This window comes from Micromys minutus (assembly GCF_963924665.1).
Source record: "Micromys minutus genome assembly, chromosome: 5".
Taxonomy (NCBI): domain Eukaryota; kingdom Metazoa; phylum Chordata; class Mammalia; order Rodentia; family Muridae; genus Micromys; species Micromys minutus.
This window is the reverse complement of record NC_137974.1, coordinates 79283947-79304805: the sequence shown is the minus strand read 5'-3', so window position 1 is coordinate 79304805 and position 20859 is coordinate 79283947. Positions and strand designations below refer to the sequence as shown.

General features: G+C 48.3%; 1 protein-coding gene across 7 annotated transcripts in view; it reads right to left on the bottom strand.

Moving 5' to 3' along the window:
- Positions 1-423: 423 nt before the first annotated feature.
- The window catches only part of INPP4A (inositol polyphosphate-4-phosphatase type I A), a 112300-nt gene continuing 91864 nt past the window's right edge, over positions 424-20859 (bottom strand). For all 7 annotated transcript variants that reach the window (XM_080917049.1, XM_080917052.1, XM_080917054.1 and 4 more), the window contains 8 exons: positions 19261-19433; positions 18291-18414; positions 17462-17588; positions 17068-17208; positions 15351-15448; positions 12277-12389; positions 9928-10082; positions 424-2749 (listed from right to left, as the gene is read on the bottom strand). In XM_080917049.1, coding sequence (XP_080773175.1) covers positions 2617-2749; positions 9928-10082; positions 12277-12389; positions 15351-15448; positions 17068-17208; positions 17462-17588; positions 18291-18414; positions 19261-19433 — 1064 coding nt within the window. In that variant the 3' untranslated portion in view covers positions 424-2616. The remainder of the gene's footprint in view (positions 2750-9927; positions 10083-12276; positions 12390-15350; positions 15449-17067; positions 17209-17461; positions 17589-18290; positions 18415-19260; positions 19434-20859) is intronic.

Here is a 20859-nt window from a genome sequence, read left to right as displayed (position 1 = left end):
AAATAGATAAATAGTATTAAAATGCATAAATATCACATACCACATTAAAGTAAATAGCATAAAAAATGTATAAAGATAGTCACAGAGACCTATAAGAAGCTATTTTCCCTCTTGGGATCCTTAAGAGCAGGTTTAGAATGAGCCAGCCACTGGGAGCTGACTCCTGAACCCCCACTTTTGTCCCCCAGTTGATGATGTCTCCATTCTTAACCACACACCTTAATTCAAACTCACTGGAAACATGTTTAAAAGGGCTGCATCTCTCCTGACCCCACTTGTAGGAGTCCTGGCCCCAAGCCCAGGTATGCACCAGTCTGGCCCTGGCTGCAGAACATCCTTCCAGTGTAGGAGATTGAATCAAGCGAGACTGAGTTTAATGTTCTTGTCAGTTTTTATTATTTATCATTCTAAAGACAAGCACATTTACAGCATACATGGCTTTGAATAAGCTAAGAATATATAAAACAGTAACTATATGTTCATATATATTAATACTGTCCCAAACAAATAAATAAATAAAAGTATTTAAATGCACTAAGCTGGGCAAATACAAGTGTCGGGAGATAAAACAGAACTGTACAGCATTTTACATCTTTAAAGGACAGTGAAGGCAGCTATGCTGCAGGAGCTCTGACGGTCCTCGGCACTCCCAGCCATCCAGACTGCACATTCCGTTTTAAATGGGGATAAGCGCTGGACGGAACGTCTGTTCTGTAAAACCGTTTCCCTCCTACAGGGAACAACTCAGCCTCCCGTGTGCAGCCCAGGAGCTGGCTGAGCTCGTGCTATGCGAGGTGACTCTTCTGGGGCACGTGTGATGCTTTGGAAACCAGTCAACGCCTTCAGAGAAAACACTGAAGCCACAATCTTTTCTGTGATTAGCCAAGTCTTAGAGTTTTACAGTGATTCATAGTATAAAACAAACTGAGAAAATTCACATGCAGAAGCTTGACTGATGAGTCAGCTTCGCCCGTTCCCTTTATGAGTGTGGACAGGTCACTGCCCTTGGGCAGAAAGGAAAGCCAGAGAACATGGGAAACATTTAATTCTAAAATCTGAAGAAATGTTTTCAAAAGGCAGTGATGTCAAAATAAAACAAATGAGAATCTAAAAACTAAGAGTAAATGAACCAACAAAAAGTTAAAAGGCTTAGCCAGCTGCACTGAGACTCAGCCATCTTTGATCAAGGCCTGCTCAGGACCTGAGGCTTCGGAACACACCACCCCTCAGCAGAGCATCTCTTTCTCCCATCAGGCACCAGGAGACAGGGGGCTGTCTGCCTGCACCCTCCCTGTCTCTTGCCAAAACTACTCCGGTCTATACCTCAAGTGGTCCAGATCCAAGCTGTTACCTGTTTCTACAGGAGCCAAAAGAAAACTAGCTAGACTTCTCTAAGAATTCCCATGGTGGTCTCAGCTCATTACTATGTGTCATGAATACAGTCTATATCCACTTCTTTTTAAAAGCCTTTTAAATAACATGTAAACAGAATTACAGTGAACAGAACCTATAAAACATACAAATCTCTAAGGGAAAAAATCTGCACGTGCAGATAAGACTGACTCATCATCACCTCATGACAGATGAGCAGACTAAACTGTCTATGAAATCCCTCATTTCCTGTCCCAGAATCTCTTAGACTCTCAAGGTGGGGGACATTTTTAATTGTTTCCCAATAGCTGTGAAACAGAAGGGGATCATAACCGTTACTGTAAGCCAGAAACCAAGACGCTTTCTCTAGACATTCAAACATGATGTCCAGTCTTCTAGAAGACTATTAGAAGGCTCCCAGAAGAACATTTATTCTGAAAATATCTACTGAAATTTCTACTGTCTTTCTGGCCCTAAATCCCTGTCTGGGGCGTTGCCTCCCAGACATCTGACAAGCCACATGGAAGGTCCTGATTGCCAGAGAACAAAGGGAGAAACGCCCTGTGTGGTGGAACTAAACATACATGGAGCATACGGCTGGTTTTCCATCTCAAGCAGACACTCACCTATGACTTGTGAGGGGCAGGAACAGTGTGGCCCCAGGTGTGTGAGCTCCTGGTGTGACCAACCAAGCTTTCCTTCCACTTCCGGTTTCATAGAACATGGTGGCCTTTGAGGGCCACTGGAAGCAGCCTCTCATAGCATGGAGGCTTTTTCCCCCCGCTGAATTAACATCTGCTCTACCTGGGACCTGAAGTGTAAGGGGGTAGGTACTTCCTGGCTTATATTCAGTCTTTTTGAAAGTAGGTTTTAAGTCAAAGCTCACTTGTGAATTACTGAATAGAGAAATAAACTGGGTGAGCAGGGCCTAAGTGATAAGCAGGGCCTATCTGAAAAAGTCTGCTGGAGTTTTAGGCAGACGTAGCTGCATCTTCTAGGAACTATGACACTAACTGTATAGTTCAGCTGCAGGCTGTTGAGAGCAGCTGTTACCATCCACGCTACTGACCCACATGAGACCCTACAGATTCCAGCACAAAATCATGCTCCACAGACTCTTCAGTGACATGTCTTTGAAAACACAGAAATAAAAACCAATCCTTCAGGTCTTCTTGAAGAATCGTTATGTGACACTAGAGGGACCCACATTGATTACATAACAGCTAATTAGAGGAAACCGTGTGTTCATGTCTCAACTTTTCCGTAAGTCCCTTCTGGAGGCCTGTAATGCTTGGGGAAGGCCTTCAGCTGCAGGGAGTTAAATGCATATTTGCGACTTCCAACATTCTTCATTGTGTTTTCTCGCCGACAACCCTCACTGGGGAAAAACAAGCACAAGAAATGACAGCAGTAAACAAGGAAAAAAGAAAAGACTTAAACTAAGATGAAATGAACTGATTATTTCCATAGCATTAAAAAAAGATTAATTAAAATGGCTGCTGGGTTCATTTACAACAAACACACACGGAAGATGGTGGTTCTGAACAAAGCAGCTAAGAAGCACAGAGATGGACACATGCTGGATGTAGCTCTGGCTGGGATTTCCAGAGCCATGTTGTATCTAAGCAGACACAAGTCTTTAAAAATACATGATTTTGCGTGTATCTTGGGTTTGGTTATCTGGGCTTCTAGTATAACCTGTGGTTCAAAGATTGCTAGACAGCAAACTGGATGGATGGGGATAGTTTACTCTTAGCATGGCTTCTTAAACACTGTATCTTTTATATGTTAGCAAAAGCTGTGATTGTTGCAAACTCCACATACTTATTTTCCTTACAGAATTGAACTGGTATCAAAAACCCTCTGGCTGAGGCGGCTGCTCTGATCAATCTGCCTCCGCCTAGGGCAGCTGTTCAAGTGCAAAGCACCCACGAGGCCCATGCACTATCTGCAGAACGGGTCCTCGGGGCTGTCAGGCTGATGTTCTGTGAAGGCTTTACTGATCTCTCGGGGGTCACTCGCCACCACTCTCCATGTGGGCTGCTTCCATTGTGTCCTCTTCCTGCACAAGAACCACTGAGTCCATGTGAGTTCACAGCTGCTCTGCCCTTAGAGACTCACACAATACAAATCCCAGCTGCTCTTGATGGAGGGTTGTCATAGCAACCCAGAGGCAAAACAAATGGTGCCCAAGAGGACAAGGAGCCAGGGAAGCCACAGAGGAACCTCAAGGGGGTTCTCTGGGCGAAGCTCTGGGGTGGGCACAACACTAACTGCTAAAAGTAATGCTGACTACGAATGCTTCTCTACACAGTGAAACTTATTATTCTTATAATGTTCACAGAGAAGCAATGAAATCAAGCAGTTATCAAGTTCAGTAAAAATTCCTTTCTGAGATGTAAAATTTGCAGTTACCAAGAAGCAGTGGCTTGAAAAAAGTATTTCAAATTCTATGCAGACCACACAGCATACTTTTTTTTTTTAAAAAAAGAAAGCAGCAGCTTGAGCCTTTCACAATGAAAACGACAGTCCCCCTTTGAGAACATGTCAGGTGGTTTTTGGTGAGGCAGTAATGTTTATTTGAAAGAGGGTGAGCACAGGCAGGTTAGAGAAGCATCCGCCTGAGCTGCCGACTGCTCCAGCCACACACACTCATGTGTTTGTCCCAGAGCCTCCAGCCCTAGGCTGCATGTGTCAGCTGAGCAAAGTCTGTGCCACCCAGAGCCAAAAAGAGCATCTGCTGAACATTCAGGAGTCAGATAAAATAGAAGTGTGTTTACAGCAGAGCTGTAGGCTCCTGTGCACAGTGGATTTGCTGTGGTCTTTGGAGGTTCCCTACGCGCGCATGGCTTCTGCATTTATATGGAAGGGTCCTTAAGCCCACCCACCTACCCAATAAATGCCCAACGGTAACTTAAAAACTTTGAGAGTCTGTAGTCACACATGGAAGGAGCTAATACTGCATGTAGCTGGCTGCATACACTGTACATGAAAACATGAAGTTACAATTCAGACTATGCCTTTAACCTATGCTGTGTCTAGGCTGACACGCCTGTTCTGCAGGCGTCCACGACCTGGCTGGCAGGCTTGGGACAAGGTCTCCAGAGTCCAGCATGGTGGCCTGAGGCAGATCACTGACAACACTGCTACAGCGCCTGAGGGTTTCCAGAAGATTTTGGCAATAAATATTTAGTTACTGTATAACTTCTGGTTATTTTTCATTATCTCAAAAATTACCTCATTTTAAGGAAGTCAACTTTGGAAATTTGAATGGAAACTATAAAGGACAATCCTAAATGTTGGTTTTACTTTTCTGGGGGCTTTCTGCTTTAGAGTTCATCTAAAGGCCCCATGTCTAGGCCATGCCATGCAGACATGTGGAAGGAGTGTCTGTTTTAGTGTCTTGGCCTGAATGACACATGGAGAGCAGTGCCAGTCGGCCTAGCTCAGAGAACTCACACAGCCATTTTCTAGGTACCCTGACAAGAACTCCGTGTGAACCTGCTTCTATGTCCAAGGCTGCTGGCCGCAGAGGGTGCAGCACTCACTGGCTGTCACCAACCACAGCTCAGGGTTACTCAGAAGCAACACACGGACTGTCACCCAGCACCCACAGTGACCTAGCTTGGAGCTTCTCTTCATCCTCTTTCTCCTCATTTCTTGTCAAAGTAGACAAGATTCTGAAGATGCATTTGGCTTGATTTCAAGAGCAAAAGGCCTTAATGATGTTAAAATACAGCATAAAAGAAGAGAACACTGCAGGTTGGTCCTCTGGCCTCTCTAGTATGTGAGAGGAAAAAAGGGAATGCAAATCTCAAATCCCAGTGCTGGGGTTTACTCCGAAAGCCAGCCTTTTGGGGTGGGTACTGCATTCAGTTCATCCCTGGAAGAGGAACAAGGAACCCCACTACTTGCCTTTCTGACCCATTTAACCCCTCAGCCAAAGCCAGATAGGACAGAAGGGTGATTGGCACAACAGACCATGGATGGAGTCCTGACTGGAGTCCCCCTGCCAGGGTTGAGGGTAAGGATTTGTCTAACCAGCCACTGTTCCTCTTTGCTGTATAATGGTCCAAGAGAGTCCCTGCAAAGAGCTATGGACATCCTGGTCCCTAGGGGACATCGGGTGCTGTCTCTGTAGTTACTCTGTAGACCTCCCTCACCTGTCTATGGTCTCTCTCTGCTTGGCCATAGCACAGCCCTGGAAATGAATGCCTTCCTGAGTCACCTTCATGGTATGAGGAAGGTATGGGAGGCTGTGGAATGCAGATACAAGGAGGCTATGGGCTCTTTCTCCCGTTCAAATGAAGCAAATAAGATGGTCTTAGGGGCTTTGGAGCACATGTTTGAGGTGGAAGGGCACCTATCAAGTATTCCTTTTAAAGAGTCATTGACTGTGTCAGTCTGGTGACTAATGTCAGCTAGCAATGGGTGACACTAAACTGAACGATGCCACAGAGATGTCACCATGTTTATACTAGGAGACACATAGACCTGCTCATGCGGAGACGCAGAGGTGAGGCCTGCCCTGAGGATCCTGAAGTGCTCAGATCTACAATGGACAGGCTGAGTAGCTCAATTTACAGACTCAGTCTGGCATCTGGTATTCACTACTAACTGCTTCTGAAACTCCTAGACCTTGCTCATTTGGAGGAATCCAAACCAGAGAAAATCCTCCAAGTATGGTCAGGAAGTCTTGTGGAGAGAATAGAAGGGCTGGATTTATGGCGGGTGGGTTTGTGAACATGAGAACATCAAGATACTAGAAAATTAAGAGCAACAGTAGCAAAACCCAGAGGGTTCCTTCTCACAGCTCCAAGTCTCACAACTGCTAAAACTTAAGCCTCATTTTTCAGAACATTTTTTTGTTCATTGTTAACCTTATTTTATTAGTAAAAGAAAAAGATATCTAGATTTTATCTGGAATTAAACATACAGTTTTTATATTTAAAAAAAAGTATTTCAGGAAAAAGTATATACCTCTCACTAGTACTTGTATTAAAACAACCCTGAAGTCACATGCAACATGTAATCTTTGTGTGCCGGACTTGGTGGCATCTGCTCCTGTATCCATCCACAGTTGCGTCATCACCAAGTGGAAAGGAACGGAAGCACAGAAGTATGACTCTGCGAACTGTTTGCTACTGCACTCCCAGAACTATGCTTTGGAAGGTAAGTAGGAAGTACAGTCCGATTACATAGGGGCATCTAGATAAACCAGTTGATAAGCATCTTTTTCTCATCACTTTTCTTCAAAAGGCAAGGAAGGCTAGCCATACACTTAAGGAATAGTATCAAATATACAAATTCTTTTCAGACGGCAGCCCTTTCTCTTGGAACAGGGCACACAAGATGTACAGGTAATAAATAGTTATACATCAGAAATAAGATATTTGGTACAAGTAATCCCAGGCCAGCTAAATATTGCAGTCACAGGCACCAGAAGAACATGTTACAAGCACTGAAGACGCTACACAATCAAAATGAACAAGTCCTCTTGATGAAAGAATTTGGCAGGTATATACAATTCAGAAGAACAAAACGTCAAACTGTAAGGCATGAGATATTTCTTGGCAGACCTTGCTTCTGTCCAGTTTGGTACACGGTGGCTGGACATATTCGGGCACTTTTGTCTGTCTTGTGACTAATTTTTCATAATGATATCTATTTGCAACGCAATTTGGTCACCAGGTATGCTATGCTCAGAAAGAGCCACACAATCAGTAAATTGGGGCTCAGGGCTAATAGAGGAATGGAACAAAGGAGGCTGGGGTCTAGCCTTAAGTCTCGGATGGGCACCAGGCCGCTCAAGTTCTTCTGGGTGACTACCTCCCGTGTTCCAATGCTGTGAAGAGGAAAAGGTTGGGAGAAAGGAAAAAAAGGGAACAGGAAAGAAAAAAAAAAAGGAAAGAAAAAAGATACATGCGATGGGTTTTACCCAAAAGTATGGGCAGAAAGGAGAACCAAAAGTTAAGGTTTAAAAAGAAAAATGGAATGAGCAACAACAGAAAGAAAAAAGGAGATGCAGAGAATTGTGAACAGAAGACCAAACAGAACCAGCACAGTTACAGGAAGAGAGGGGAGAAGAGAAGTGAAGATAAGAAAAGAATACCTGCATCCACCAAAGTAAACACACAGGCTGGAGGATGGTTTTCCATGTTCACCCTCTCTCAGCTGGCCAAGCACCGCTCCATGCCGCCCGCCCGCCATGCCCCACATGCTGCAGATGAGCATCTCTGAGAAGCAAGCTGAACATGAAGAACCATGGGGTTTGACCTTCTCACAGACGCCTGGGCAGCGTGGGTACAAAGCTGCCTCTTGAGCCACACAAACAAAAGTCATTTATCTGGGTGTCAATCCAGGAACTCGTCCTCCCACACCTGCCTCAAGTCTCGGTGTCAGAGGGATGAAGCAATCTTGTCCTCCACTTTGTAATGACTGTTCTAGAGGATGATCTTTAAAATGGAGTCAAACAATGTCCTGGGGGCTGACTGTAGCTCAATGTAAACTATGCTAACTGGCACTAGGCCTGGGACTAAAGCTTCAGTACCAAAAAAAAAGAGAAAGAGATTAGGCTGGATGGTATCTGAAACCACAGGACTGAGGAGCAATATGCCTACCTAGCAAATGGCTGTCCGGGAGGGCCTACTGTTTGAGGATTTCAGTTTCTAACATGGACAGAGGGACACCTCTGTCTCCCGTTACGTTCAGCCTTAGCTAGGTGGGTACTGGGCTTAGCCCACATGGCTTACAGGAACTGAGTGGGTGAAAGTAGACCCAACTTTACGTTTACACACCGGGAGCTTGAAATAGACCCTGGTACAGAATACATGTTGCACATGTGGACAGCCATGTGTTTCTGCACGAATACGCCTGCGGGTGCCTCCAGGAGTCGCTCAGTGTGAGCTATGCCTCCTGCCTCACATTCACTACTGCATCTGGTAAGTGAGACAGCAAGAGAAGCAAACGCACGCTCTCCTTAGGCACTGCAGGGATGCACTACTGCCTCTAGGGCTCTGTGTGCTGTAGGGTTGGTTGCCACTGTCGGCTGGGGTTAGGGCTAGGGCTAGCAGGTGTCACCTGAAAACAAAGGCACTTCCTGCTCAGCAGGGGGCAGGGGTGAGCACTGTTACTATGCTGAGAACCGTGGGGCGGGCAGAGGCTTTGTTTAGTATTTAATGGCTGCTAAAAAACAAGTATTGAACTTAATACTTATGTGCCCATTGTAGAGATTTTAGATTCCAGAAAATTCTGTGGTTATAGACAGGGAGTGGGATGAATAAGACAGAAAAGAGAGAGCAGGAAATATGCTCATTTCCAGAAATGTCCTTCCTAGAAAGGCCATTTCTTCCTCACAATCTTGGGATCCTCTGTAAATAGTACAGCAAAACAGCCCTTACTTAACAGCCTCTGGACCAGCAGTGTCACCAAGCATGATGCCCCAGGACACTGAGCAGGTGCAACTCCCTCACCTGTGTTCAGGTCCCTAGAGATCTACAAAGATGGAACCAAAAGAATGCTGTGTCAGAGGTGATGTTACAGTCTCGCTCTGAAGGTCTCCTCTGCCAAAGGGTCATGTGTTGAAGGCTTGGGCCCCAGTGCAAGCAGTGCTCAACGTGAGTGGCAAGGGCTCTGCCTTAGTCAATAAACTAATAGATTGAGAGACGGTAACTGCGGTTTAAGTGAACTTGGAGGCTGATAGGAATGGAATGACACCATTTTTGCTCCAATCAAGAGCCACAAGCTCGGGCATCCCTTTGTGCATTGTGAGAAGGTCAAGTGCAGAAACATACAGAAAGGATAAGAGGATCAAACGCGTTAAAGGACTCGGTGAGAGGACAGATGGTGCAGAACGCTCAGGAGAAGTGACTGCTGGAAACAGACTGTAACAGCATTGGTGACGACATCAAAGGAGACGGGAGGACCACTTTCTTATCCTTTCTTTTGGTATGCAGGGTAGGGAGCTTCCCAGCAGTGCTTGAAACAAGGCATCCCATCAACAGAGGACAATTTGAATTCTGGGATTCATTCTGCAAACACATCTGCTGCCTCAGAATCAGGATATCATTAGGGGGAGGTGGCCAGGGCACACAGACAGCTGTTACCATAAAACACTCACTGGACATTTTGCTCGTGAGAGCAATCTCTGTCCACTATTAGAGAGGTAGCAGAGCAAACCAGTGCAACCTGCAGACACAGTTCCTTCCCTGGAGTTTGGAAGTATACAGTGCATACAAATGTACTACGTAAAAGCAGCTGCCTGCTGAGAAACCATGGGCCCTGAACCCCACCCACCGCCAGGTGACTCCCCATCATTGCTGAACACTCTGACCCAAGCCTGAGTCACTTCAGTTCTACTCAGAGTGCTGGCTTGTCCCCCGGCCTTCTAAGGGAATGCTGTCTGAGTTTGACAGGGCCAGTGTTTGAGTAGTGGTCAAACTCAAGTGTGCTGGAAGTGTGCCCCACGTGGAGCAGAACATGGGCTCATCTGCAGTTTACACAGCAAGGGGAGAGCAAGTGGCTGGGCAGATGCAGCCTGGCAAAGGCCTCACTCACCTGCGCATGCACTCCAGGGCCTGTGTGAAGACCTGCGGGGCCATGCCATGCTCATGCTGCAGGATCAGACACTGTTCCAGGGTCACCGACATGGCTGTGCGGTCCTTGGCACTCTTGCAGCTGGTGAACCGGACCCCATTAAGGCGGCGACAGACCTGTGGCAGGAAACAGGCTCTTAGGAGAGGGAAAACCAGCAGAAAGACAGCACTTTCAAGGGAGGGAGATCGCCACAGGTCTGGCAGGCACACCAACAATAACTCCAAGCCTATTCCTAGCCTGACTGCCTGGCTCTCCAGCTGTATCCTGCTGAGATGGAATCAGAACCTACATTAACTCTACTTCAGCTTCACCTGCCCCCTACTGCCATCCCTTAGAGCCTGCCCCTTGAGTGCTTTCCCAAATTCCTTCTACAGACCTTTGGGCATCACTGATTTGCACTGACTCTTACCAGCTAACTCTTCTAAGCCAAGCTAGACCTTCTTGGCACATCCAAGGAATGGGAGCACAGCATAATCCCGCCAGGGCAAACCATTGCCCCTCATAGAGTCCCCTTGTCCCTGGACATGCTCTCTCACCACAAGAACACTGGGATCATGACTTTTCATTTCTAGATACTTTTCTAGATTCCTGTCTCCTGGCACAGAAAGGGATCTGCAGTGAAACTCTGGCTCGATCTCCCCACCTATGAAATGATAAGCTAGATCTGACAGGGTTATTCAGTTGACTAGCTGCTACTCTGCTCATATACAGAAAAGAAGATCCAGAAAAAAAAAACTTTGAAGAACGAGGTGCCTAAGTGGCATGGCTGCCCTGTAGTCACTGTCACCCAGATGTGATCATATGGGATGGGATATGAAATGGGAGATACAAAGGCCAATGGGAACTCTGCACCCCTGAAACTATGCTTCTATGACTGGGGCTCTACTAGAAACAAACACAACAGGACTGGAAGGTCTGCTTTCTGACTTGACAGGAAAGGTCACTGCTCCCACATCTAACTGAAGATTGTTCTATGGCACGCAGTAGACAAAGAGCCACAATCTCTAGACAGTGACACATGGGTGTGTGTGTCTGCACAACCACTGGTTGCTATGCTGGTCTAAGAATGAATCAGCGAGGAAAGACACTAGTGCACTGATTGGCATCTGTGCCCCTCTGGCTGGGCTGCATAGGAAAGACTGGCTCTTAAGGCTCACAAGGCACCCATGAAAGGGCTATGACTTCACAGCAGTTCCCCTGACTCCTCCCACCCCCACCCCCAAGAGCTCTGCTGCAAAGATCCAAGAGAAGACATGTTCTCCTTCTGTGTGTCTATCCCATTTGATGGGCCCAGCCTGACAATGCCAAACTAGACCCCAAACTAAGAGACACCAGGGAAAAAACTTTTGTTAAGTGTTTCAAGCAAGTTCCAATATAATTACAAGCTCAAAGGGCATCCTAACCAGATAAACAAGATCCACAGGAGGCAGACCCACCCCACATCTCCCACAGGGTCCTATATACAGTGATGTTTCCTATACAGTGGCGTTTCCTATTTTCCTATGCAGTGACCTTTCCTTCCTATGCAGTGACCTTTCCTTCCTATGCAGGGGCCTTTTCTTCCTATGCAGTGGCCTTTCCTTCCTATGCAGTGGCCTTTCCTTCCTATGCAGTGACCTTTCCTTCCTATGCAGTGGCCTTTCCTTCCTATGCAGGGGCCTTTCCTTCCTATGCAGTGGCCTTTCCTATACAGTGGTCTTTCTTTCCTATGCAGTGACCTTTCCTTCCTATGCAGTGACCTTTCCTTCCTATGCAGGGGCCTTTCCTTCCTATGCAGTGGCCTTTCCTTCCTATGCAGGTCCTTTTCTTCCTATGCAGTGACCTTTCCTTCCTATGCAGTGACCTTTCCTTCCTATGCAGTGGCCTTTCCTTCCTATGCAGTGACCTTTCCTTCCTATGCAGGGGCCTTTCCTTCCTATGCAGTGGCCTTTCCTATGCAGTGGCCTTTCCTTCCTATGCAGTGGCCTTTCCTTCCTATGCAGGTCCTTTCCTTCCTATGCAGTGACCTTTCCTTCCTATGCAGTGACCTTTCCTTCCTATGCAGTGACCTTTCCTTCCTATGCAGTGGCCTTTCCTTCCTATGCAGTGGCCTTTCCTTCCTATGTAGGGCCTTTCCCTTGTGTCTACCACCAGGTGTTGGAGGAACCTGAGCAATGGAGTCCAGTGTCTCCTCGAACTGCTGAACCTATTCAATGATGATCTTTCCTTGTGGCCTTCTGTGGAAGGAATCTGTGCTCCCCTTCCTGGTCTGTCTTCACTACAGTGATTCTTGGAAGGTGCACCATGACTCTTCAGCACTGTGGCGAGTACCTCAGCAGCTTGCCAGAGGATGTCCACGTTCTTATTCTTCCGTGCATGGACATTCTGTCCTAGAAACCGCAGCAGCTCTGGAAGGCAGGTCTGACTCCGAGATCGAGGCAGACCTAGAAGAGAAGAGGAAGAGGGGGCCCACTCAAAGATCCTGGTGCTAAGAAAAGATTCCCACTTCACAGTAGGTATCAGGGGAGGGAGGGAGGTGTTTGGAGATTTGAACATGGCCATGCTGAGCCTTGAATTTCCTTCCCTGCTCTTAGTGCCATTGTCAGAGGGTAGAGACTTAATCTTTCACTGGCCTTCCAGGAGGCTAAAGAGAAGAGTGCCAAAGGACTGCAATTCCTGCAAGGGGCAGTGAGCACGAAGGGAGGGAATGCAGAATGCTTGGAACAACGGGTCTTGACTAGCGAGTAGAAGGAAACCTTGGGAGATTCTGTAAGTGCAGCCTCCTAAGAGAGATCTCAACCACACTTTAAGGAAGAATTTCTGAATGGCCCAGGAATGCCTAACTGCACTATTTCTTTTCTACTGCGGAAGTTTCCAGGTCCTTTCAAGAGCTCCTTAATTCCTGGGTCACCTTGCTTTACCTAAGACACCTGGGACAAAAGTCAAAGAGAAGGCAAGCACTTCTGACGGTTGTGGGATTTTTTTACACATACACAATAATAAAGAGAAGGGCCTCAAGGTCACATGCAGTCTTCCTTTGGTGACATAGGCTCCTGTGCTGCTAAGCATCCCCACTTGGAAAAATGTAAAGCAGAAACACCCCGGCCTGTGAGGCCTGCAGTGTAGGATGAGGCAGTGGGAAGGAGAGCTTCATCTTGACCAGGGCATTCACCACCCAGGAAATAAAATGGTCTGACCTCCCAACTTCCCATCGGCTGCAGCCTCTCCCTAACCTAAATGTTCATTTCAGTGACTATCTGCCCACTGATGGGGCTGTGGACATGGTGTAGTCAGGTGGAGGGAGACTAGGATTCTGGGAACCACAGTTCACTGATTCTTTCCTGGGGCTCACGGGCACATGACCTGCCTCTCTCTGGCTTCCTGGCCTCTGTGTCTATAGACCTTCTCATTACCTGGACTTTACCCTCAATCTATCTGCTTTGTGCCTCCTGGGGCTGGGGCAGGGGTACTGACAATGCCAGAAACTGCCCACTTTCAAAAATGCTAGCCACAGGACTACCTTTGGTAATGCTCATTACCCCAACCCTACCCGCCATAGGAGTTCATTTGGTTCTCTGGTTGATGGTCCAGTTCCCTGCAGGTCCACAGCCTGTCTCTCCCCTATGAGAAGTAAAAATAAGATGCTACTGGGATTGGTGTGGCTCCCCAGGACTCTGGGATTGGTGTGGCTCCCCAGGACTCACACCGTCCATACCTCAATGTTCTCATCCCTTGGCACAGGTGTTTCTGACAATGAGCACTGAGAAAGAATTGGATGACACCTCACTGATGGCCTACCGTTTCTTCTGAGAAAGGACCAGAGGCCAGAGGCACTCCTGGAACACTATGTGTGCTGGCAAGTTTCATATCAAACCAGCTAGAGTTGTTTTGGAAGAGCAAGTCTGCAGTAGACTTCCTTGTTGGTAACTGATGCTGTTGTGGGAGGCTCGCTCTATTGTGTGATGTCACCCCTGGGCTGGTGGTCCTGAGTTCTCTATAAGAAAGCAGGCTGAGAAGGTCATGGGGAACAAGCCAATAAGCTACATTCCTCCACAACCTCCCCATCACTTCTTACTTCCAGGTTCCTGCCCTCAGTTCCTACCCTGACTTCCTGTGATGATGGATTGTGATGTGAAGTGTAAGCTGAAATAACCCCCTTTCTCCTCAAGTTGTTTTTGGTCATGTGTTGTATCACAGCAACAGATGCCCTAATTAGGACACTATAAAAATGTCCATATGCTTAAAGTCCTTCAGTGGACCTGGCGCTCAGTGAGAACCCTGCACTATGCCTCTGCCCTGGGCCATGCTATATCACCAGCTCACAGAGGAAACAAGGCTGCAGCTGACACTCAGCCTGTGTCCCCCTCCTCCAGCATACCAGAGAGGCCAAGCAGAGGCAGCCTTTCCCCAAATAAACACTGCCAAATGAATGCCAATGCCTTCTCCTGGGTCCTTCTTAACTGTACACACACTTAGGCTTCACAGCCAGGCAACCCTTCCATTCCCTGAACACACATAATACTGAAGTCTCATGAGTCACAGTGAACAGCGAATGGTGCAGGGCGTTTGGCCTAGCGCTCCTCATCAGTGACTCATGAGTGTTCTCTGCAAGGTTCCCTCATTGGCTCTCAGCTCTAGGCCATCTCACCTTTAGAGAACACAAAGACAGCCTGCTTGTCTTCCCAGTCCATATACCCTTTGGAGCCATCCCACACACAAGAGAAAAATCTCCAGTCAGGGACAGGTCTGTGCTCTGTGCGGAACCCCAAAGGGCAGCTGTTTTGTGGGCTGAACGAAGCAGAGGCTCAGGGAGCTCACTGGGGTAAATTCAGAGGACTCTCACAGCTAAAAGCTCTGCTGAGCAACTCTGGGCTTCTCCCCGAGTGCTGTGGCTGCCAGAACCCTCTCTGAAGTGTCTTCATGTGGAGGACAGAGAACTGTGAGCACAACATGGGATTCCGCTGCCTCTGGGGACTGTGGCAGGGTCACTGTGCCCAGATATTCAGGAGCAAGTATCTTTTCTGTATCTTACTGCATACGCCACGCACAGAAATACATGGACAGCTCGTTCAGAACCCATGGCCTTCCTCCAAGCCCCTAGGTGCTCCCAGCAGGTTCACACAGTCTGCCATGGAATGTGCTAGAGAGAGGCAGGGCACAGAAAGCACTACATCGTGTCAGGAGGAAGAGATTCAACTGAAGAAGAAGGGAGCAGCATCACAGAAGCTTTCCTGGGTGGGGCTCAAGCCAGGACAATGGGGTCCCCGGTATGTGTGAGGGCAAAGAAGGAAGCCCTCTAATACATCCGTGTAGGATTTGTGCACAACACTGCAGCTGGAGCACAGGCATCCTGCGTGAAGACTGCACTGGTAGCATGGAGCACTTCTGAGGGGAGGAATACTCACAGTCCTCCGGCAAAACCTCCTTAAACTGCTCAAAGTAGGAATTTAACCGCACCAAGCTCTCCACGTTGATAACTTCTTGTAAGGATGTATCTCCAAACCTTGGGGAGAATCAGGGCATCAGGAGAAGGGCTGTCATTATCAGCAAGTTGGAAGCTGAAGGAAACCCTGACGGTTGACTCTCCCAAGTAGATATCCTGCAAGCCCAAACCCCAAGTCTTTCTTTCCTTCCTGGAGCCATCCCTACAGCATCACAAGCAGCAGCCACTGAAACTCATTATGGGTATGCCTAAGAGTACACTGGAACAGGGTTCACAAGTCTCACTCATGCAAGTTCACATGGAGAAGGCTCGGGCTCTGAGCACTAGAGACAAGTGACTGGATCCTGATGGGCTCCCGGATGAGTTCCCAGCTAAATCTCTATTAGGAGCTGGGGCCTAGCTGGAGGAGGCAGACACTAGGCCACATCTCTGAAGGTCAAAGTGTCTTCTGGTTCTTCCTCTCTGCCTCCTGCACACCGTGGGGTAAGCTGCCTGCACCACTGTGTGAGTTCTACATCTGCCTTGCCATGCACAGGCTGAGGAGCAATGGAGCCAGCAACCACAGCCTGAAAGTTCTGCAATCACAAGCCGACAGCAGCCTTCGCTCGTGTTTTCTGTCTCTATTCTGTCACAGCGATGGAAATGGCCCCAGGCTCAGAGGCTGAAAGGCCCACTCGTATGTTACAGGGACTCATCTTGGAGTTCAAAGGCACCTAGGACACAGGATGGCAGTAGGGGGAGCAGAGACTGTGGAGAGATTTTGGTGCCACTTCTAGGAAATTGGCAAGATTATTTGACACTGGGCTAGGAAAAGGAAGTAAGCTCAAGAAAAGTACAACCGAGGAATGTGTTCCTTGTATCTTGATCATCTTTATAAGTCCCTAAAAACTGTGACCTCAGGACCTTTGTTTATGCTCTGTTTGTTCCCTGATTACTATGTTTATGCCTTGGAACTGACCCTATTCTTTGTATGTACCTAGAATGATACAAAAGCAGACTGGAGGGCTGGAGAGGTGGCTCAGTGGTTAAGAGCACGGACTGCTTTTCCAGAGGTCCTGAGTTCAATTCCCAGCACCCACAAGGTGGCTCACAACCATCTGTGATGGGATCTGATGCCCATCTTCTGGTGTGTCTGAAGACAGAGACAGTGTACTCACATACATGAAATAAATCTTTAAAAAAAATCTTGAGGGAAAAAAGATCAGACTGGAAAAAATGAAACCCACCATAGCATTTGCTGGGGTCATATCAGAATGTCTAATTGTCTCTCCTTCATTTTTTTTAATCCTCACTCCCTCCCTTGAGATCCGGCTGACTGACTGAGATGGCTTAGTAAAGGGACCTGACGTGTCTGAAGTCACTCTTCCGTGTGAAAACTAAGTGTTCTCTGAGCTAGCCTGGGATGTTCCCTCTTTCCTCATCAGATGTGTCTGGCCTGTGCCCACTACTTGTTGCAAAAATGACCATAGCAAACACCTATGTGCATGGAAGGCACTAACCAGTAAAAAACAAAAAAGGGAGGAAAGGCCCTGCTGTTGTGCAGTCTGAGACCACTAAAAGTTGTGCAGTGTTTCCCAGGAATCATGGTGCATTTCTCTAGTGAAGGTGGCTCACAACTCCCCGCCCCCCCCAGCTCCATTGACACTGAGCACCCCAGCTGCACAGGTGCCAGCACACACCTCTCGGCCAGTGTCTGTTGCTCATTGATGCCCACGTTGAAGAGGACAGGCTGCACCCGCAGCAGCATGCCGCTCTGGATCTCTCTAGGGAGGGAGTCAAACAGTGGGCCTGGCAGAGGGATCCGCACGTTAAAGCCGTCCCTAGTGGAGAGAAGACATGCAAAGCAGGGGTGAGGTCAGGACGCTGAGGGTAGAGGACAGACCCTCAGCACACTTCAGAGCCCTGGGTGATGCTCTGGCTAGTGTGGTTCAATGCCCACTCAGACCTTTAAGGAGAAATTACAAACTGACACGGGTCTGGGAAGATAAAAGCAGAGAACGGAGTGGTATCATGTCCCACGAGACCGGCACTGGGAAGCCCCGCTGTGGCTGGAGAGTTAGATGATGATCTTACCGATTTCCTGTGATGACGGGCAGCATGTCACTAGACGCATTCGAGGTGGCCTGAGTGACTTTAAAGGTCACATTCCTCAGGTCCATGATCCCAAGGCTCATGTCCTCCAACATGGCCAACTCCTCTCCTGAAATTAAGCAGAGAAGGGTGATATCAAGGCTGCGGGCTCTCGTCGGGACGTTTGTCACGGGGGCCGAGGGCATCGGTGGGAGGCTTTCTCTGAGGGAATCTGCACAGCAACTCTGCAGAAGCAGCTGCAGAAATGGGCACCGCCCTTCTCAAGCTTTCTGTGCACGGAACCTCAAAAGCCCGAGCTAGCTCTTCAAGGATGGGAAAAGAAACAGTACAATAATTTTGCTATGGCCACCTCCTTCCATGGCTGGATACCTCTTCAAGAACCCATAATCCCAAGATGAACAAACACTTTTTCTAAATGGTCCATTTTCACCTTCTTGGAAGAAAAACAAAAGTCTGGGGGGGGGGGGAACAACCTCCATAAAGGACAGTTTGGAATCAGCTTTTAAGTTTCTGACTGTCCCTTCACCGTGACCCAGCAACTCTCCTTCTCAGCTCTAGATGAGCCCATGGAATTACATCTTCAGTGTACAGGTGTTGCTGCACCAGTTAGTGGAGTCATTCAGAAGCAATCGAATCCTCACCCATGCTCATCAGAAAGACGGTCAAGAGCTATGACACCACCACTGCAAACCCATCACCTGATTCTTTGTCACCTAACCTGGTAATGTTTGAGCTTATTTAACATCTGGAAGGAAGGGCCAGTAGAGGCTCAAATGGAACCACCCTTGTGGCGCTGGGCTAGGGGTCTCACCGTAGGTACTCAGCAGGCTCTCAAACTGGGCCAGAAGCCCGATGGTATAGAGCTGCCGCAGGAAGCCACCGTCGTGCAGGCAGTTCCTCAGCTTGATGATAAAGCCACAGATGAGGGCTGTCAGCTGTGGAGAAGCACAGGGCACTGGTGTGAAGAGCAGGCCTTTTCTCCCCAAGCAGCCACCAGCACATGCCCTGTCCCTCTGTTCCCACTACTTAAGGGACATCAGCAATATGTTTTATCATCCCTCAGGGGGGTCTGGGGGCTGGGAATCCAGGGATGCCTGGCTGTAAGAGTAATCCAAGGCTACAGGAAGGTGGTGATAAGCAACATAGGCTGTGGCACCAGACAAAGGTGGGCTTGGACTGGGCTCAGCCTCTGACACGACCTACTCAGCCTGGAATCAGCCCCACACAGGGAAAAGGCCTGTCAGACACCCACCAACCCTAGGTGGAATTAAGAGTGAATATGGCTGTCTGGTTTCCCTAGGGAGGTTTTGTGTAGGATAAACAGGCCTCCAAGCATCTTGGGGAACCCAGAGCACCAGCCACACGGAGCTGCTGACATTGTTAGCTTACTGATGGCATCTTTTCACTCAGAGAGCAACCACAGTCTTCACACTGAGTGGTGACTGAAATCTTAAGTGGAGCCCTGTGACAAGCCATAGAACTTGAGTGCCTGCTCTTTCAACTGCACTGACCAGTCTACATGGCCCTCGATGACATTCCCGTGCTGTTGCCCTGCTTGGTGACAGGCAATCCTGTCAAAGCTGACACTTCAGCAGGAACTCATCAATAAGGTGGGCTTTTTCCTGCGCCCCTCTATTAAGTAAACTTAAAAGCAACAGATGAAGGAAACATGGCTGGCCTCCTCTTTTCACAGTGGAAAGGGAATGGGCAGAGCTCCTTGAGCCCGCTTTCTCAGAAGTAGGAGGTGCATATGACCCCCCTTTTGTCCTCTGGGGCCTTACAGTTTGGCAGAAGACGACGTCACGGCGATACTGCAGGCTGAGGTATGAGGCGATGGTAGGGGCGCTGTCCTGCATGAGCAGGAAGACCATGGCCGCCTTGGCCTTGTCGCTCATCATGGCCACGCAGTCTGTGAGGGTGGTCAGCAGAGGGTAAAGGGCCTCGCTCCACTCTCCTGCACATGAGCAAGGGGCTTGTTAGAATCTGGAAGGAAAGCTCCAAGAAGCAGGCCCTGTAAGCAGCACACCAACTGGCCCTAACCATTGTCCCAACCTTCCCCTCACACCCCAGCCCCTCTATACCTCCTGACCCTGCTTTCCCCACCACACAGCCTGGAAAAGCAGAACTAAGTTCTGCCCAGAGCCAATGCTGCTCCATCCGTCTGTCTGTCCCTCTACTTGCAGTTGCTGAGTAAGATTCAGCTCTGCTCCAGCACCATCCGCATTCAGCACTTAGCGCTTACCCTACGGCTACTAGAAACCCGTCCTCAATGTGCCAAATAGAGCTGTTGACGACAACAGCTGAGGAGTCTCTGCGTGCCACAGCAGGGCCAGAAGCGGACCCTGTGACAGGAGCAGCCTCCTTCCACAGCACTGCTCACTGCCCTCAGCCCCCACGTGTCACCTATCTCCAGCCCAGCTCGACCCTTTAAAAAGAGAGCCCCATAGGGAAAGAGCAGAGCAGGGGCAGCTTTGGCTCTGCCTTCGTTTCCTCCCTTCTTGGAAGACATCAAAGAGAGAAGACATGCTGTGTCCAAAAATAGGTATCAACATATCCCTGCTTGGGGAAGCATCTCTCAAAACGAGCCTCAAAGCAATGAACATCCTGAGGGATAGAGCGCAAATTGCAGAGCCCGCAGACCAGCGACAGCACTGCGAGAGAGAGCCTCTGTCTGACAGTCTGAGGGCAGGAAGAGAAGGGAGCCTTGCTCACTCGTCTGCCATCTGATTAGCACTTCAACTCTAAGAATGTACGGAGGAACTTGCCCACACTCAGTGGCTAGCCTCAGTACACAGAACAGTCCAGGGTTAGAAATGATCTAACTGGTTATACAGGCACACTATATGTGGACAAGGGTCATGTCTATAATGGGAAAAAGAACAGGCTTAAATTTAGAACCTAAGGCAGAGAGGTCTTAGCAAATACCACACAGTGGTGAAGAAGAGTGGACTGAGAAGTGGAAAATATGAATTCCAGGCCTGGCTGCTGTGCAGTGGCAGACACAGGCAAGACCCTGACCCCTCAGCCACATAGGACCTTATTGGGAAAATCAGAAAGAAGCACCAGATAGATGCCCAGACCACACTCTCCTCTGAACTCCTCAGGCACCAAGGGTCCTATTTCTTTGAGAATAGATTCTGCCAGAAATGGCCAATTAAAATCAGGCACATTGTTGGGATGGTAGTCAGTGAGTCTGCTTCATAGCTGGGTGTGGCAATGCATGCCTGTAATCCCAGGGTCTGGGGTGCTGAGGCAAGAGGGTTCAAGGCTAGCATGGGCTACATACTAATATCCAACCTCAAAAACTAAAAACAACCTAGCACCCCCTTAATGCTCTTCAGTGAGCACTGGAGTGCTCAGGTCAAATGCAGCCATCTTGA